Here is a 15,687-nt window from a genome sequence, read left to right on the forward strand (position 1 = left end):
GTTTCTGGGCTGGAGGCAGAGCTGCTGCAGGAGGAGCTGCCTGGCCAGGCTGGACCAGATGCGGTGCGACCTCCGGGACCACCGCTGGAACTGGATGCGGAGCGTCCACCGGGGCCACTGCTGGAGCTGGCTGCGACAGAGCAGGTGGTGCTGAGAACTGTGAAAGCAGGGAGGACAGACCGTCCAGCTGACGCTCCTTAAGGCTGAGGGTCCAATGGAGCTGGGCCAGCTTAGCCCGGAGATCGGCGAGCTCCGCTGGGTGAACACCGGGCTCGCTCGTCTGGTCCTGAGATGAGGAGGATAGAGCGTCCAGGCGGGATTCCTGGAAGCTGATGAGCTGGCGGAACCGGCCAAGCTCCGCCTGGAGACTGACGAGCTCAGTCAGCTGGGCTGCGGCCAATGCTCCTCCCTCAGCAGATGACGGAGGCGCCGATTGGGTCGGAGGTCTGGCCGGGGGCTTGTCCAAACTGCTGCGCAGAGCAGGGGCAGCGGCGGGCACACAACTCCATCCCGGTACACAGGACTGCGGGGCAGCCCGGCGTCTCTCCCCACGCCGTGGACCAACGCCGGGGGAGCACACAGCCAGATGGGTGCCCACGTAACTGGAGTGATCCGAACGCGTCTCGCGATCCGGTCTCTCATCAGGCGCTGGGAGGGTGGAGAGGAAGGCCGAGGGTGCACGCTGACGCCGTCGTCCACGGCGAGGCGGAGCTGGAGCTGGAGCTGGAGAAGCCGGGTGGTGGCTTGGAGCGAGCCACTGGAGCAGGTACTCCCTCGGGAGAATCTCCCCGCTGGGTCCTTCAACTGGGGGTTGCTTCATTCTGTCAGGGTGCGCTGGTGAGTGGAGCGGAGGTGAGGATCCAAATGCAGGGGAGAAAGCAGGCAGGCAGACAAACTGGACAACTGAAAGGGTTTTGATGATTCACGCACGCAGGACATGGAAACAATGAAGCAACAAGAGACAAAGGACTGGAGGGGTTTAAATACAGGAGGGCTGGGAGCTTGGGTGATTGGGAAACAAGAGGCAGGTGGGAGCAATCAACAGGGACACAGGCTGAACCACATGGAGAGACAGGACAGGGTGTGACAGAATTATACTTCTCCAAATTTAGACCTATCAGATCCTTCTATGATGAGAAGGACGGATCTTAAGACTACAGCAGCTACTAAACCCACGAGACACTCTGAACATGGCTTTTAGATATTGTATGCATTAAATAACTTATTTATGACACATTTTATTCATCCACTGAATTCCTGGGAAAAGTTCTCAGTCATCCTGGACATCGTAATCCTGATATGTGCAGAGAAATGCAACTAGACTTTTCCTTTCTTCAGCTACTTTGTTTCTTATCGCTGGGCGTTTTCATCATTTTAGTTCAAAAACATTCTGGGATGAAGAACGACCTTTGCACATGCACAACACAGTGAACATAGTGAACATTATTATGTATTGAAAACAATCATCACACAAAGTCCTGACTGAAGCTGCAAATTTGGGATGTTTAAAAACGTAACTCTTTATTTTTGTTATTTACAAACACTTAATTTTTATTTAACTAAGCTGACTGAGGTGCAAAATAAAGCTCAACTATTCATAAAACAAAGCCATACTTTTGTTTTTAATGTTTTATTATTGTGCTCTTCAGGGGTAAAGACTCATTGTAGACATCCTGGAGCTGAACATGCAGTGAGTCAGTTACATAATACCATATAGAGTTACATAAGCAGCTCCTGTCAGGTTAGATGATGAATTTATTGCATCAACCAAGATCCTGTCTGCTTTCAGATAGGACAGACCTAATAACACAGAGGGAATATCAGAAAAATACCATTTACTCAATTCTAAAAAGGTCCAGGTTCTTAGATAAAGCATCTTTGGAATTTGTGACATGTTAGAAGTCTTATTGTATTTTTCTTCATCTTTGGTGACTTTCTGTGTCTAGTCTCTAATTCCATTTTTGGTTCTTTTTAAAACCAAAAATGGACTTATTGTATTTTGTCTTATTACTTTTCAGGTAATCTCCGTGGATAAAATAAACGTATTAGTGTGATTTGCGCATGAAATAATTTACAAAATCATCTTGAATGAACTTAAATTTATTTAAACTTTGAAATTTGTTGAAAATCTGACAAACTAACAACACATCATTAAGCTCACCAGGTAAATGTTTAATCGTGCTTCTACATTTTTATATTCTTCCACAGAATGTACTTATTTTAAATCAATTTTCGGTTTTATCAGTGCCGCAAAATATTTAAATGAATGAATTAAAGTCCCATAGTAGTCACACACACTGGTGTGTGGTGAAAATTGTCCGCATTTGACCAATCCCCGTGGGGAGCGGTGAGCTGCAGACCCGGCCGTGCTCGGGAACTATTAGGTGGTTTAAATGAGCGATAAAAAAGTTCAAAAGTCTTAACTAAACATTTGATTCAACCAAGAGTTTCAAAAATATTCCTTCTTGCATGAAATTACCCAACATCACTGAAACAAAAAATGTTTGTAGAACACTGAGTAGCAGTTTCCAAAATGAAAAGAAAAAGATGAGAATCCAGCTCAGAAAAATGTTTAAACAACGCTCGAGCAGAAGAATCGTTTGATGAGAAAAGAATGTAAATATCATAACCGCAGAAGCTCAGCAAAAGGCCCCCAATGAGCAATAATGACATTACACTTTCCAAGACGTGCTTGGGAAATTCCTGCTTCCCACTTTTCATGTGCCTGCCTGGCAAGAAAGGAATTATTTCTACAACCCAGGAAAGTTCTGGATGTGCCCGATGTTGATCCCCAACACACTCTTTCTGATCCGGCTTGTCTGCCAGTCCCTCAGGTTATAGATCACAACAAATCCCACTTTATACACTCACAACGTTTCAGCTTTCTTTCACACACCACACTAGGTTTAAACTTTCAATAACATGTTTCTATGACTTTTCAGCAAGCTAAGTAATGCGCCAAACCATGCTTGAACACTGTTTTGATGTTTCGGTGTGTGACTAACAGCAGGGTTTGTTATCAATTATCTTAATTGTTTGTGTGAACGCAGTCTAGAGCAGAATGCCAATAGACGTGTCATAGATTAACACCGACATAGCACTTCGTATAAACCAAAGGGAGAGACAGTCAGAACAAACCAGCAATCATTCCTAGAGAGTGAGAGGCTGTTTGTGCACACAGAAGCCCACTTAGCAGAGTGATGCTTTCCTATCAAGCCTCCAGCTTCCAAAAGGACATCTTGATTTATTACCTTTACTGCTTTTGTGGACTTTAGCTGTAAGTATATACGTAAAAAAAAAAGTGTACACATATATCCTTGGAGCCATGAGCATTAGATTTTTACGTTTCTCACAAGCAGCATAAAGACTCACAAACAACTGAATCGACCTTTCCAACAACTCTGAGTTATGGAAATTTGGCTGTTGGCATTTCTGCTGTGTCCACATGAATTTTGCCAATAACTGCAAAATGCAGAGGGCAGACGAAATCCATTTGATGCAACATACTAAAATCTGAGGTCTTTGATTAATACATATTATTAATGGGGTACACACACAGAAGGGGTCATGTATTTTTAATATCTGAGATGGGGCACTTCATGCACTTTAAGCCCCTTGAGTCCCTCATCTAAACATACAGTCCTTGAAGCGTGGGGTTGAAAACAGGATCTATAAAACTGCAGCGGTGAGAATTTAATGTGTCCCAGAGGATCGTTAGAGACCGGGCAAACTTGTCCAGACTCTTGTCTTGAGGGTCTAGTGGTGAATGATCTGCATTCAGGGTTAAAATGCAAGGACAGAAAATGAAATGAATATATATATATATATATATATATATATATATATATATATATATATATATATATATATATATATTAGTATGCATTTTTAGAAAATACTGCAACAGTATGATTTGGCTGTACCATCTGTTATAAAACGAATTCAGTCAAATGTAATGTAATGTTTTGATAGCTTGTACATATTATATATAAGAACAGTCATTTGTCTTTATGTGTAACTGTTTTATCTTATTTGTATCTTGTACGTTTAATCTTATCTTTCATTTTTGTTATGTGTCTGTTGCTGCTGCCTCTTGGCCAGATCGTCATAAGTGAGAATGAGTTTTCAATTCTACTCATCTGGTTAAATAAATAGAACAAATAAATCCAGAAAAACAAGAACCAAAACCAGGGATACTCCTTCCATGCATCAAAGGCATAACAGAAAAAATAGTAGCAACAATGAAAAAGACAACATCAACACACCAACAAAACCATAAATTACAGCTAAAAAAAGACTAGTACATTCAAAAGACAAGAAATCAGTGGTACAAAAATGTGGAGTCATATACAAAATCTCATGCAAACAACAAAATAAACAATAAAACATGCACAGGAGAAACCAGGCGCCAACTCAACACACAAACAGAACATAGTAAAGAGTGTGAGAAAGAAACAAGTCGAAGACACACAAGAGCAGCGAAACAAGAAGCAGAAAGTACAAATAAAGAAATCAGCGGTAACAGGTCACTGCACAAAGAAAACCATGTAATGGACTTGGACAGAATCATTAACATAAATCATTAACAAGAGTAGAATTGAAAACTCATTCTCACTTAAACACCAAACAACTCAACTACAAAAGGTGGATTAAGTAAGCCATAGAAATAAGGAGACGTGGACACGGAACCACGACCAGAAACAATGTAGTCTACAAGTTAGATCGCGCATGGGACTGTGTCGTTGACAAGGAGGCCGCGGGCAGCAAAGGGCGACACCGTCCCGTGCTGCCCGCAAATAAACGGTGAAGGAAGTGACACCACCAACAGCATCACAGCTCTGAGGATGGCTACAGGAAGTAGCTGAAACATTGGCAAACAAGGTAAAGAACAACTTTTCTGTGTAGAACCAAGAAATACAAGTTGAACAGATACACAGAATGAACATGGAGAAGATGTGTGAAGAGAAAGAAGGACACGTTCATACTCATATGTGGTAGTGCCAGTGCCAAGGGCATTGTTTATTCATGCACTCTGGAGTCCTGTCCTGTAATGTCGTGGCAGCTCGATACATCAATTTCCAAGCAGAGACACATTCGCAAATTCCCTCCACCAAACAAAAGATGAGGAAGGTTATCTGAAGGATGTGGCTGCATGTCCTCTATGAGCTGTTTCCCCTGAGCCTTTCTAGAGCTTCCCCTCATTTTTAATGGTTTACAACACCTTAGAGCTGAGTCACAAACCTCTACTCATTAATCCTACAGCAAGGACTCAAGGGCTCCTAACACGCTGTTTAAGCACATGTGAAACAAAGTAGGGGAACATGTGGAAGTTGTTCTATTAGTATTATTTAAGAATGTGTGCATGCATGTGTGTCCCACAAAACTAAACAATCAATGATGAACAAGAGTCTGCTTCTAGACCTGCAGAAAAGGGACACACAACAGTGCAACAGGAGCAAGCTATCACTGCGTCAACTTGGTGAAGAAATGTAAAATCAACATTGTTTTACTGAACAATAACATGATAATAAGTCACAGTGCATTTAGTGCCAACCACAGCCTTAAGACGTGTTGAACGTGCCCAAGTCCATACTTATGTGAACACCTGTGTGTGTACATGTGCTTGTATGTGTAAGGTTTCTCTATAGGAGCATCCAATAGAGAGTGTGAGTGGCCACAGATCTGCCCCCCAAAGATGTGTAGGAGATGGAGGGAGCTCCAAGTCCCAGAGATCCAGGAGCTGCCCCAGAGCACAGGGACCCCAAGGAGACCGCGACCAGAAAAGCCCCTGTCCCCCTTGAGAGGTGCAGAGGATTGCCTCGGGGGGCCACAACCAGCAGCCGGCAGAGTCCCGGGAGGTATCAGCAGCAAGCCCAAAGGCCCGCCTGCAGCCTCCCCCTCCCCAGCCGACTGAGCCCGGGACCCAGCAACCCGGGACCCAGGGACGACCACCCTGCCGGGGACCCAGCAGAGCCCATGGACCCAGATCCCACCAGGCAGCCACCGGGATTGATCAGACAGACGCCAAAAATCTTAAACCCCCGACCCGGGAGCCACGAACACTCAGGCAGACCAAGGCACCACATTCCACACCAGGAGTGGCAGGGGGAGGGGAGATGAACATGTATAGCATCAAAAGAAGTCCCAGGAGAAGGGAGGAGTCAAAGGCCCCACCTGACATATACAGTCATACACAGACACAGTCACACACTCCCTCCCTCATGCTCACAAATACACATACAACCAAAGACTTACAAAAATGCACGCCGGACACCCACTCATGCTCCCCATACACACCCTATTCACTCTGGTCCCTGTACTGCTGCACATGGGGTACAACCATTACTGGTTCCCAGAGTTCGACCCTTTCTGCTGGGGTGCTGATGAGCAGGCTCCCCCGCTCAACGCTGAGCAAAGCAACCCACCACCCCAGACCTCAACCAGACGGCCAGATCTCCCTCCTAGCCTCCAGACCCGGGAAGCCAAGTGACAACAGAGGTGGTCTACCTCCGCCTGCTCCAATATGGTGTTAGTGTACAGTATGTTGATGAGGTGTATTCCATGGCTGTGGTGAGAAGGCAGTGTGGGCATCGTCTGGCCTATGCCAGCTGATGCCACCACACCACCCCATTTGCACCCACAGCCCTCAGTGTCTAAGTGCAGTTTAAAATTGGAAGTGGGCACCGGCACTTGGGATGAGGCTGAAATGCCAAATGCCGTTGAATGTGCTCACTTCCAAGGCCCTAAATGTGTGTTTGCGTGGAATGTCATTGGTGGAAGTGTTTAAGGTGCAAATAAAATTGGGGGGCAGGTTGCCACAGGAATGCAGGAATGGGGTCCATACCCACATCCCCTGACTTGTCCATCCCCCAAAGTCCTATGTGCATGATTGTGTGATGAAGTGAGGGAGCAGGAGGAGAAAAATGTGTGGGGATGGGGAGGAATGGCTGGTTGGACATAGGCCCTCTAGGGAGCTAGCTCCCCCACTGGTCCAATAGGCACCTCTGTTGCCAAAATGCCACCCAGGGCATGGAGACCCCAGCCCATCTTGCCAGGGCCCAACGCAGCAGCATCACAGAGCCTCACAGAGTCCGAGCGCACCACCCCAGCAGAATATCTACTTCCATCCCTGCATTTGTTCAACTTCCAGAATATATAAGACATAGGACATCCAGGTAAGGTTGGGTCCTCCCCCTCCTGGACATCCCCCTCCCCAACGATGGAACAGCAGAGGAGCCAAGGTCTACCCGAGGCCCCTGAGCCTGGGCCAGGCACTGCAGCATATTTTCCATTTTCTGATGGAAAGTGATGCACGCTTGCTCTGCATGAAGATTGCCGTAAAGACACTGACACCAGTCAGTGACTCGATGCAACCTGCTGGGTTCCTTAAATAGGAAACGTTTTACTGATTGGCTTAATGTGCTATATAAATAAATTCAATTGAATTATATGTAAAGCATTATATGTTATATAAAGACTGTTTAAACTACTGCAACTCACTTTTCACGTGTCTGAGCAGAACCTCCCTGAACCGTCTACAGGTGGTTCAGAATGCCTGTGCTCGGCTTCTGACCAAGTCCTCCAAACACACCCACATCACCCCGCTTCTCCTCCAGCTTCACTGGCTACCAGTCAACGGGTTCTTGTTTTTATGGCCTTACATGGACAAGCACCATCTTACATTGGTGATCTTCTCAGTCAACTGAAAACTCAGCTGTTCAAGCTGGCTTTTGCCTGATCTTTGTCATCACCCTTTCCTTATTCTGCTCTAATTCCACCTTTTCCAGGATCCACTGATTTCCCTCTTTCCTATTATTTTCTCTCTCCCTTTCCGTATATTTTTATTCACTATTTATTTCTCATTTAAAAACTATTTTTAATATTTAATTAAATATTTTTTTTCTTGAGAGGCTTTACGTAAAAGATCATTTTCTTTCTTGATTTTCTTTCATAACAATGATCTTATTTTGAAGAAGCTCCACTTGAATTAGCTGTTAGCTTGTCAATCTGGTAAAAACTAAGCTCTGTTTCTGCAAACTGAAGCAGGCTGAAGAGCAAATAACAGCATGTAATTTATATGGGTTTGACTTTAAATGATCCAAACCATTTGTTTGTGAGTTTCTGTGTTTGGGGACAATGCTAACCTGTGATCCTCGGGGGCCTCTCTTGTGTTCCCAGTCTGAGCGAGAAAGCATCTGAAGGGAAACAAAGACAAACACATGTTCAAACCACACCTCTATGTTACAATTGTGGCCCTAATGATGTAGATAAACTTCTAGGGCAGAAATAATGAGCGCTAATGGTTATGCACAAAATGTAAAATCAAATAAAAAAGTAGAGGGTGTGGGGTGATGGAAATGCTCAGTAAGCAAAACAAAGTTGTTTTTCAAAACTTTCCATTAAGCACACATATCTAATGTAATTTCACAGTCAAGTCTGGTTTACTTTAGCTCATATTTACTGCCTCGGGGGCAAGTGGAGGCTGCAGATATTTTTGTTTTGTCTAATTACCAGCCACTGTGTCCTCCCACAGGCCTCGTAAACCCGTTTTCGACTTTATTCGGATTCTGCACATGCATGAGAACAGATCTACCACTGGTTTTCTTTTTTTTCCTCATCAAGACGTTAAGAAGAAATGTTTCCTGGCTTCTGTGTGGCTTCTCTGCACTATAATGAGGGGAAAAGCCAGCATGCTCAGGAGAAAGCAGTCTGACAATTCAGGTGTAATTTACTATGTTAGTGGTCATTGAGTTGTGTCTTAACGTGTGTGAAAACAGCTGCAATCTGTGCAGCAGACAGTGCTCATTTCGCCGGTGTTTCCTCACAGCTCAGCCAAAGAAATAAAATTAATTAGTTCCTTTGTCCTTATTTGTTCATTATAAGCTTCATCAATTTAAATTGAATTCAATGACGAAAATCTGTGACAAACTTTCTTAGTAGGAAGTTTAATAATGAACTGCGATAATGTCCTAAATTAATTAGATGAGTCGAAAAGCTCCTTAAAAAATTGCCTAATCATGAAAGAACATTTATGTTTAACTTATGGTTAATAATGACAAACAAGTTATTTAACTAATTTCTGACAAGTAGCCATTCATGAACTTTTCTGTTACCAAATAATGTACTAATGGTTAAGTAATCAGGTGATTTCTCATTTGGTGTAAAATGATAGAAAGATGTTCATCAAAGCCGCAAAACAAATTTGGAACATTTGCTAAAAAATGTTTTCTTAACAATGTTCTAGCATAATATAGCTATAACTATACTGTGGAGATTAAAACAAAAACTAAATCAATTATTTGACCGGTAGTTCTGAAGTTGCAAAGGGACTTTATGGGGTGGCCTTTCATTAAACCTGCAATACAGGGGTTTTCAGTTGTGGGCCTGGAGGGCCGGTATCCAGCACGTTTTAGTTTTAACTCTTGTTACAGCACACCTGATTCAATCAGCAGGAAATTAAGATGCTTCTGCAGAGCCTGATGAGCTGCTGCACAGGTGATTCAACCACTGAATCAAGTGTGTTGGAGCAAATAAACCACTAAAACGTGCTGGATACCAGGCCTCCAGAACCGGAATTGAATGCCTTGGCTGGAAAGGGTCATTTTAACACATACTGGCTCAACACAATTACTTAAAAATATGAAAAAGTCGCAAAGTACCCATTTAAAAATGTAAATTGAAAAAAAAGATGGGATGACATAAAACAGATAAAAAACACCAGAAAACCAGAAAAACAAAATCAAGTTGCTGTCTGGGCCTCAAACACTCCACTTGTATCATATTTAAGTATTAAAGACAACAAGTTCAAATCCCATCAGTTGAAATTTCTCATTTTTTCTCAAATGTATTGTAGTCTAACAAATTATACAGCTAAACTCAAGGGCAAAAAGTCTTTACGTGAGAAATAACCACATCACTTTCAAACATGAAAGGAGAAGAGAACTTGAGAGGACTCCTAAGGTGTTTGTTCTATGAAAGGTGCAGGTTTGAAGGGCAGCTACAATACGGAACTATTGAATGAATTCTGATTATTAAAAGCTCTTTTGGCATGTTCAGTTCAGTTTATCTGATCTATGGACATCTTCAGCCCTTTTTAAAAGACATCGTTCCGGCAAATCACCGTAATATAATGCAATGGTGTGTCTTATAAATGCCTTATAAATGCATCATGCCGCTGTCGGTGCAAGACCGGCTCGGGTGCAAGATCGGCTCGGGGTCCGTTGACTGCCGATAACGTCAAAGTAGTTGATTGGCTGAACATGAACCTTACGGAATTACATAATCATGTTACGTTGGTCCAGGCAAATTTTTCTGTTGGAAAGATGGACAACTTTTACAAAGAAATCCATCATTACCTCTTTGAAAATACACTTTTAGCATAGAGCTGCATGTATATTAGGGCGGAACGATTAACTGCATGTGCAATTAAATTGCGATGTGACAAAAGGAGATTTTCTAATCGCAAAGGCTGCAGTTTGGCAGCGAGTGGTTAGCGCAATGCTATTAAACATGGAAAAACCCATAGGAATGCTAATGCTAATATCACCGATTACACTCTTACTAATTATGAATTAGAAACGTGCTAAATGATTACATTTGGAGTCTAATAGAAAGTAAAACTACCATCAGTCAAATAAGTACAGACAGGTATTTTAGTAAAGCCAGAAAACTTTAAACTCCAGAGTTTTGGCAAGCAGCTATGAGCGTAACTGAACTATGCATGGACAAGATGTCAATAACTAAACACAAAATACTTCAATAAACGGGACACACTTCTTTCCTGCAAATACAATTTCACAGGTGTTGCTAATACCTATGATCCTTCAAGGGATGTGCTCAAAGAGGAGTTCAACATTATGAATACAATATAGTGTTTTCATTTACAAATACCATTATAAACACAAACTTACGTCGTAAGAAACATTATTTTAACAACGAAACTGCTAAAATCTTTCCAACAGTATAGATGTGTAGTGTATTTTGTCCGAGTGGGTTTGCCGTATTTTGATGTCATCGGCAGTCGAAGGACCCCGAGCCGATCTTGCACCCGAGCAGATCCTGTACCGACACCGCAATGACGGTGCTCAAATTTTTCTCCCATCAGCCCGAGCAGGCCAGGTAGCATCCACGTCATCACGCTTCTATATAAAGAAGTCAGCTCATCCACTTCCTCTTCGGTCATCGATTCATTCAGTCTATGCTGAGAGTTCTGAGCCCAATTGCTCAGCCAGCCTTCGTTCATCTGACCAGTAAGCCAGCTGTTTGCTCCTTGTGAAACGCCTCTACGCTCCCATTTCCCTTCGAGAAATGTACCAGCGTTCCTAGATTAACTGCGTGTCTGCAGCTCCCAGAGCTCGTTCCAACGTGTTTGGGTCTCATCAGCTCGTCACAAACAACCTCGCTGATCAGTCTCAGTCCACATCCAGATCACTCCTAACACCTTTGTCTATACGGTCAAAGTTTTGGCGACAGTAATGCGGCACCTAATGTTGTGAGCATGATGGTAACCAAATGACGTGAGTCCCATCCCCCATTTACAAAAGAAATAACATTATTTTAAATAAATGCATTAATTAATTAATTAATTAATTAATTAATTAATTAATTAAATGATATATTAGCTCCCTAATAATATGAGCAACAGCCTTCCCATAGTTTACCATTTAGGAAGTGCTTTTTCTATAAACACCTTTATGCTATTGTGCTGATTCTTGCCATGAGACCACATGTATTTAGAGCCTAGATTCTCTGATTAAGCAAGATAAAATGTATGAATGACGTTAAAAGGTCCTTGAGACATGTGTGGCTCTTAAAAAGGCATACCAGCTATAAAAACAGAAATGACTCAGCAATCAGCAGTGGAATAAATGCACATGAGATGTAAATGATGATGTTAGCCCATCAGTGCTGGTTGTTCTCCATTGCTCTGATGACATGGTTCTAGATTTACAGAGATCCTTCACAGCAAAAGCATCAAAAGTCCTGCTCCATTAGAGGGGCCTATATCAGTGAGGCCCTGCAGGCGCTCACACATAAACAGCCTTTCAGTTTTCTGATGATCTTATGTAACTCAACCTTTCATCTAGATGCTCTGAAAGACAGACGCTGAAGTCGCAAAGCCTTCTTTCATGTGCTGAAAAAACCCAATATCAAAGCTGAGCACAAACTTGGAGCAGTGCAGATACGCCCCCTACGAGGAGCGAGTTTAATGGGTTTCCATTAGCTCAATCGTGTGTGTAGAGTCTACACACACTGTAGACAAACAACACAAGGGTTTGCATCATCTGTTTGTCACTGTTCATCTGCTACAACTGTATTAATATAAAAGACAAACAAAATGTCTCATTATAGATGGGAAGAGCAGAGTTTATACCTAGATGATCCAACAGGTCACCACCACTGCTGCCTCTGAGAGATAGAACCACACATGAATGATTTCTTAGATCTCCCCAGGTTTATCACGGGGGCCCTCCAGGCACTACGACACAGGTGAAGCCGTAAACCTTCTAAATGTATTTGTTTTTGTCCTACAGCTACTAGGAATAAAAATAACAATTGTATAGAAGTTATGCCCTTTGTTTCACCCTCTGCTTCATTTATTATGGTGTTTCATAACTTAGACCGAGCCAAGTCTAACGGTTTTCCATCACATTCAGCAACACTCGAGATGTACGGCTGACACGACCCAAGAACCAATTAATAAATAAATAATAATAAAACTGTGTATGTATTCTATGTGTTCATGCCACAGCTACATAAGATGACACACTCAGGATGTGAGGCAGTTTTAGAAACTCATGAAGCATAACGGTGTTGTTCTTATTAGGAAATAAACCAAAACTAAGCTTTTACATAACCAAAATATAAATATATCAATAGTGTTTTACTTTAGCTGCAAATTACAAATGAAAGAATCCTTGTTAGAGTAAATACACTAAACAAAAATATACAGGGAGTGCAGAATTATTAGGCAAATGAGTATTTTGTCCACATCATCCTCTTCATGCATGCTGTCTTACTCCAAGCTGTTTAGGCTCGAAAGCCTACTACCAATAAGCATATTAGGTGATGTGCATCTCTGTAATGAGAAGGGGTGTGGTCTAATGACATCAACACCCTATATCAGGTGTACATAATTATTAGGCAACTTCCTTTCCTTTTGCAAAATGGGTCAAAAGAAGGACTTGACAGGCTCAGAAAAGTCAAAAATAGTGAGATATCTTGCAGAGGGATGAAGCAGTCTTAAAATTGCAAAGCTTCTGAAGCGTGATCATCGAACAATCAAGCGTCTCATTCAAAATAGTCAACAGGGTCGCAAGAAGCGTGTGGACAAACCAAGGCGCAAAATAACTGCCCATGAACTGAGAAAAGTCAAGCGTGCAGCTGCCAAGATGCCACTTGCCACCACTTTGGCCATATTTCAGAGCTGCAACATCACTGGGGTGCCCAAAAGCACAAGGTGTGCAATACTCAGAGACATGGCCAAGGTAAGAAAGGCTGAAAGACTTCCAAGACTATTAATGAGTTTTTTGGGTTCATTGAGAACATGGTTGTGGTTCAATAATAAAATTATTCCTCAAAAATCCAACTTGCCTAATAATTCTGCACTCCCTGTAAACGCAAAACCGTTGTTTCTGCTCCGATTTTTCATGGGATGGACTTCAAGATCCAAAATTCATTCCAGATACACAATATTACCATTTGTCTCAAGTATTGTTCACAAATCAGTCTAAATGTGTGATAGTGAGCACTTCTGCTTTGCTGAGATAATCCATCCCACCTCACAGGTGTGCCACATCAACATGCTGATCTGACATCATGAGTAGAGCACAGGTGTACCTTATACTGCCCACAATAAAAGGCCACCTTGGAATGTGCAGTTTTGTTTCACAGCAAAATGCCACAGATGTCACAAGCATTAAGGGAGCATGCAATTGGCATGCTGACAGCAGGAATGTCAACCAGATCTGTTGCTCGTGCATTGAATGTTCATTTCTCCACCATAAGCCGTCTCCAAAGGCGTTTCAGAGAATATGGCAGTACATCCAACCGGTCTCACAACCACAGACGACATGTAACCACACCAGCCCAGGACCTCCACATCCAGCAGGTTCACCTCCAAGATAGTCTGAGACCCGCCGCTCAGACAGCTGCTGAAACAAATGGTTTGCATAACCAAACAATTTCTGCACAAACTGTCAGAAACTGTCTTAGGGAAGCTCAACTGCATGCTCGTCGTCCTCATCGGGGTCTTGACCTGACTCCAGCTCGTCGCCATAACAGACTTGAGTGGGCAAATGATCACATTTGATGGCGTCTGGCACGTTGGAGAGGTGTTCTCTTCACGGATGAATCTCGGTTTACATTGTTCAGGGCAGATGGCAGACAGCGTATGTGGTGTTGTGTGGGTGAGCACTTTGCTGATATCAGTGTTGTGGATCCAGTGGCCTATGGTGGTGGTGGGGTTATGGTATGGGCAGGCATCTGTTATGGACGAAGAACACAGGTGCATTTTATTGATGGCATTTTGAATGCACAGACCAATGATCTTAAATCTTAAGTTTTACCCCTACAGAGCACCTCTGGTGTGTGTATAAATTTTTATTACTAAAAAAAAGTGTAAGCTTACAGGCAAATAAGAGGAAATACTTGTGGGGAAATGTTGTGTCACCAAAAAAACTTGGCTTTCTGCTTGAGCTCAAATCAGTGGAGTAAAGTCCCAGAGCTCCTTCCGCTGAGCGTAAAGATGCTGCAGAGAAGAGCCAACCTGCAGCAGTTTCTTCAGAGCGTGCTGGCTAAACACCACAAAGTCCACGCGTAAACAAACTTATAAAATAATCCTCTTTCTAATTTGCTAACACCGACCGGAAGACATTTGTCTCTGATTGTGAGGTGGGGACAGCTACAGCAGCAACACATACTCTCTCACCCACTCCTCTTTTAATTCTGCTTTATCCTCGGTTGGTTAGTGGGTAGCTAGTGCATACCATATCTCAGGCAGGAAGTAGAGGGGCACCCTGGCCTGTCCATCACAGGGACACACAGAGACAACCAACCAATCACATATAGGGACAGTTTAGTTTCCAATTAGCATGACACTAAAAAATCCCAAGCATGCATAGGGAGAACATGAAATCTGCAAACAAAGAGGTCAAAGCAAGGAGCTGCAACCTTCATGATGTGAGGCAACAGAGCTACCAGCTGCACACATAGCTCAAAAACCAGCACAATGCTTTTTTCCTCCTAGCCTGTAATATCCCTGAAGTCCTGTTTTTTTATCTTCATGACAACATAGTGTGGCTTCTGTTGCTGAAGTAGCTTATTAGCATTTTAGATGTGTGGGCATAGAGGTGATGTTGACGACCCATCAGTAAGCTTTCATGAATCACTTCTCAGTCCAGTTAAACTTGCAAATATAAGATGAAATCACTTTTTTTTCTTTTGTTCTTTAACTCTTCTCGTTTGTGCTCAATTCCTGCACTCAGTTTCACTTCAGCCAGCAGAGGGAAAGCAGGTCATCTCCTTCCTGAAGGCCAAAGAAATGACTGAACCATACTGCCAACAGGGCTAAAACCTTTGTATGATATTAACTACTCTAAACATTCCTCCTTATGCCTTGATGTAATCTGATGTAATCTTGTTTTGCACCTGCAGGTGGAGGTATTCTCATAATTAGTGCTTTGCTGT

General features: G+C 42.8%; 1 protein-coding gene across 6 annotated transcripts in view; it reads right to left on the reverse strand.

Annotated features, from left to right (window-relative positions):
- Window positions 1–15,687, reverse strand: part of LOC107388602 (cGMP-inhibited 3',5'-cyclic phosphodiesterase 3A) — a 123,132-nt gene that overhangs the window by 55,153 nt on the left and 52,292 nt on the right. For 4 of the 6 annotated variants that reach the window (XM_015964169.2, XM_015964168.2, XM_054732904.1 and 1 more), the window contains one exon: window positions 8,145–8,195. The exons of the other annotated variants lie outside the window; for them this stretch is intronic. In XM_015964169.2, coding sequence (XP_015819655.1) covers window positions 8,145–8,195 — 51 coding nt within the window. The remainder of the gene's footprint in view (window positions 1–8,144; window positions 8,196–15,687) is intronic. 6 annotated transcript variants of the gene reach the window in all.

The sequence above is a fragment of the Nothobranchius furzeri genome, chromosome 4, assembly GCF_043380555.1.
Source record: "Nothobranchius furzeri strain GRZ-AD chromosome 4, NfurGRZ-RIMD1, whole genome shotgun sequence".
In the NCBI taxonomy this organism is placed as follows: domain Eukaryota; kingdom Metazoa; phylum Chordata; class Actinopteri; order Cyprinodontiformes; family Nothobranchiidae; genus Nothobranchius; species Nothobranchius furzeri.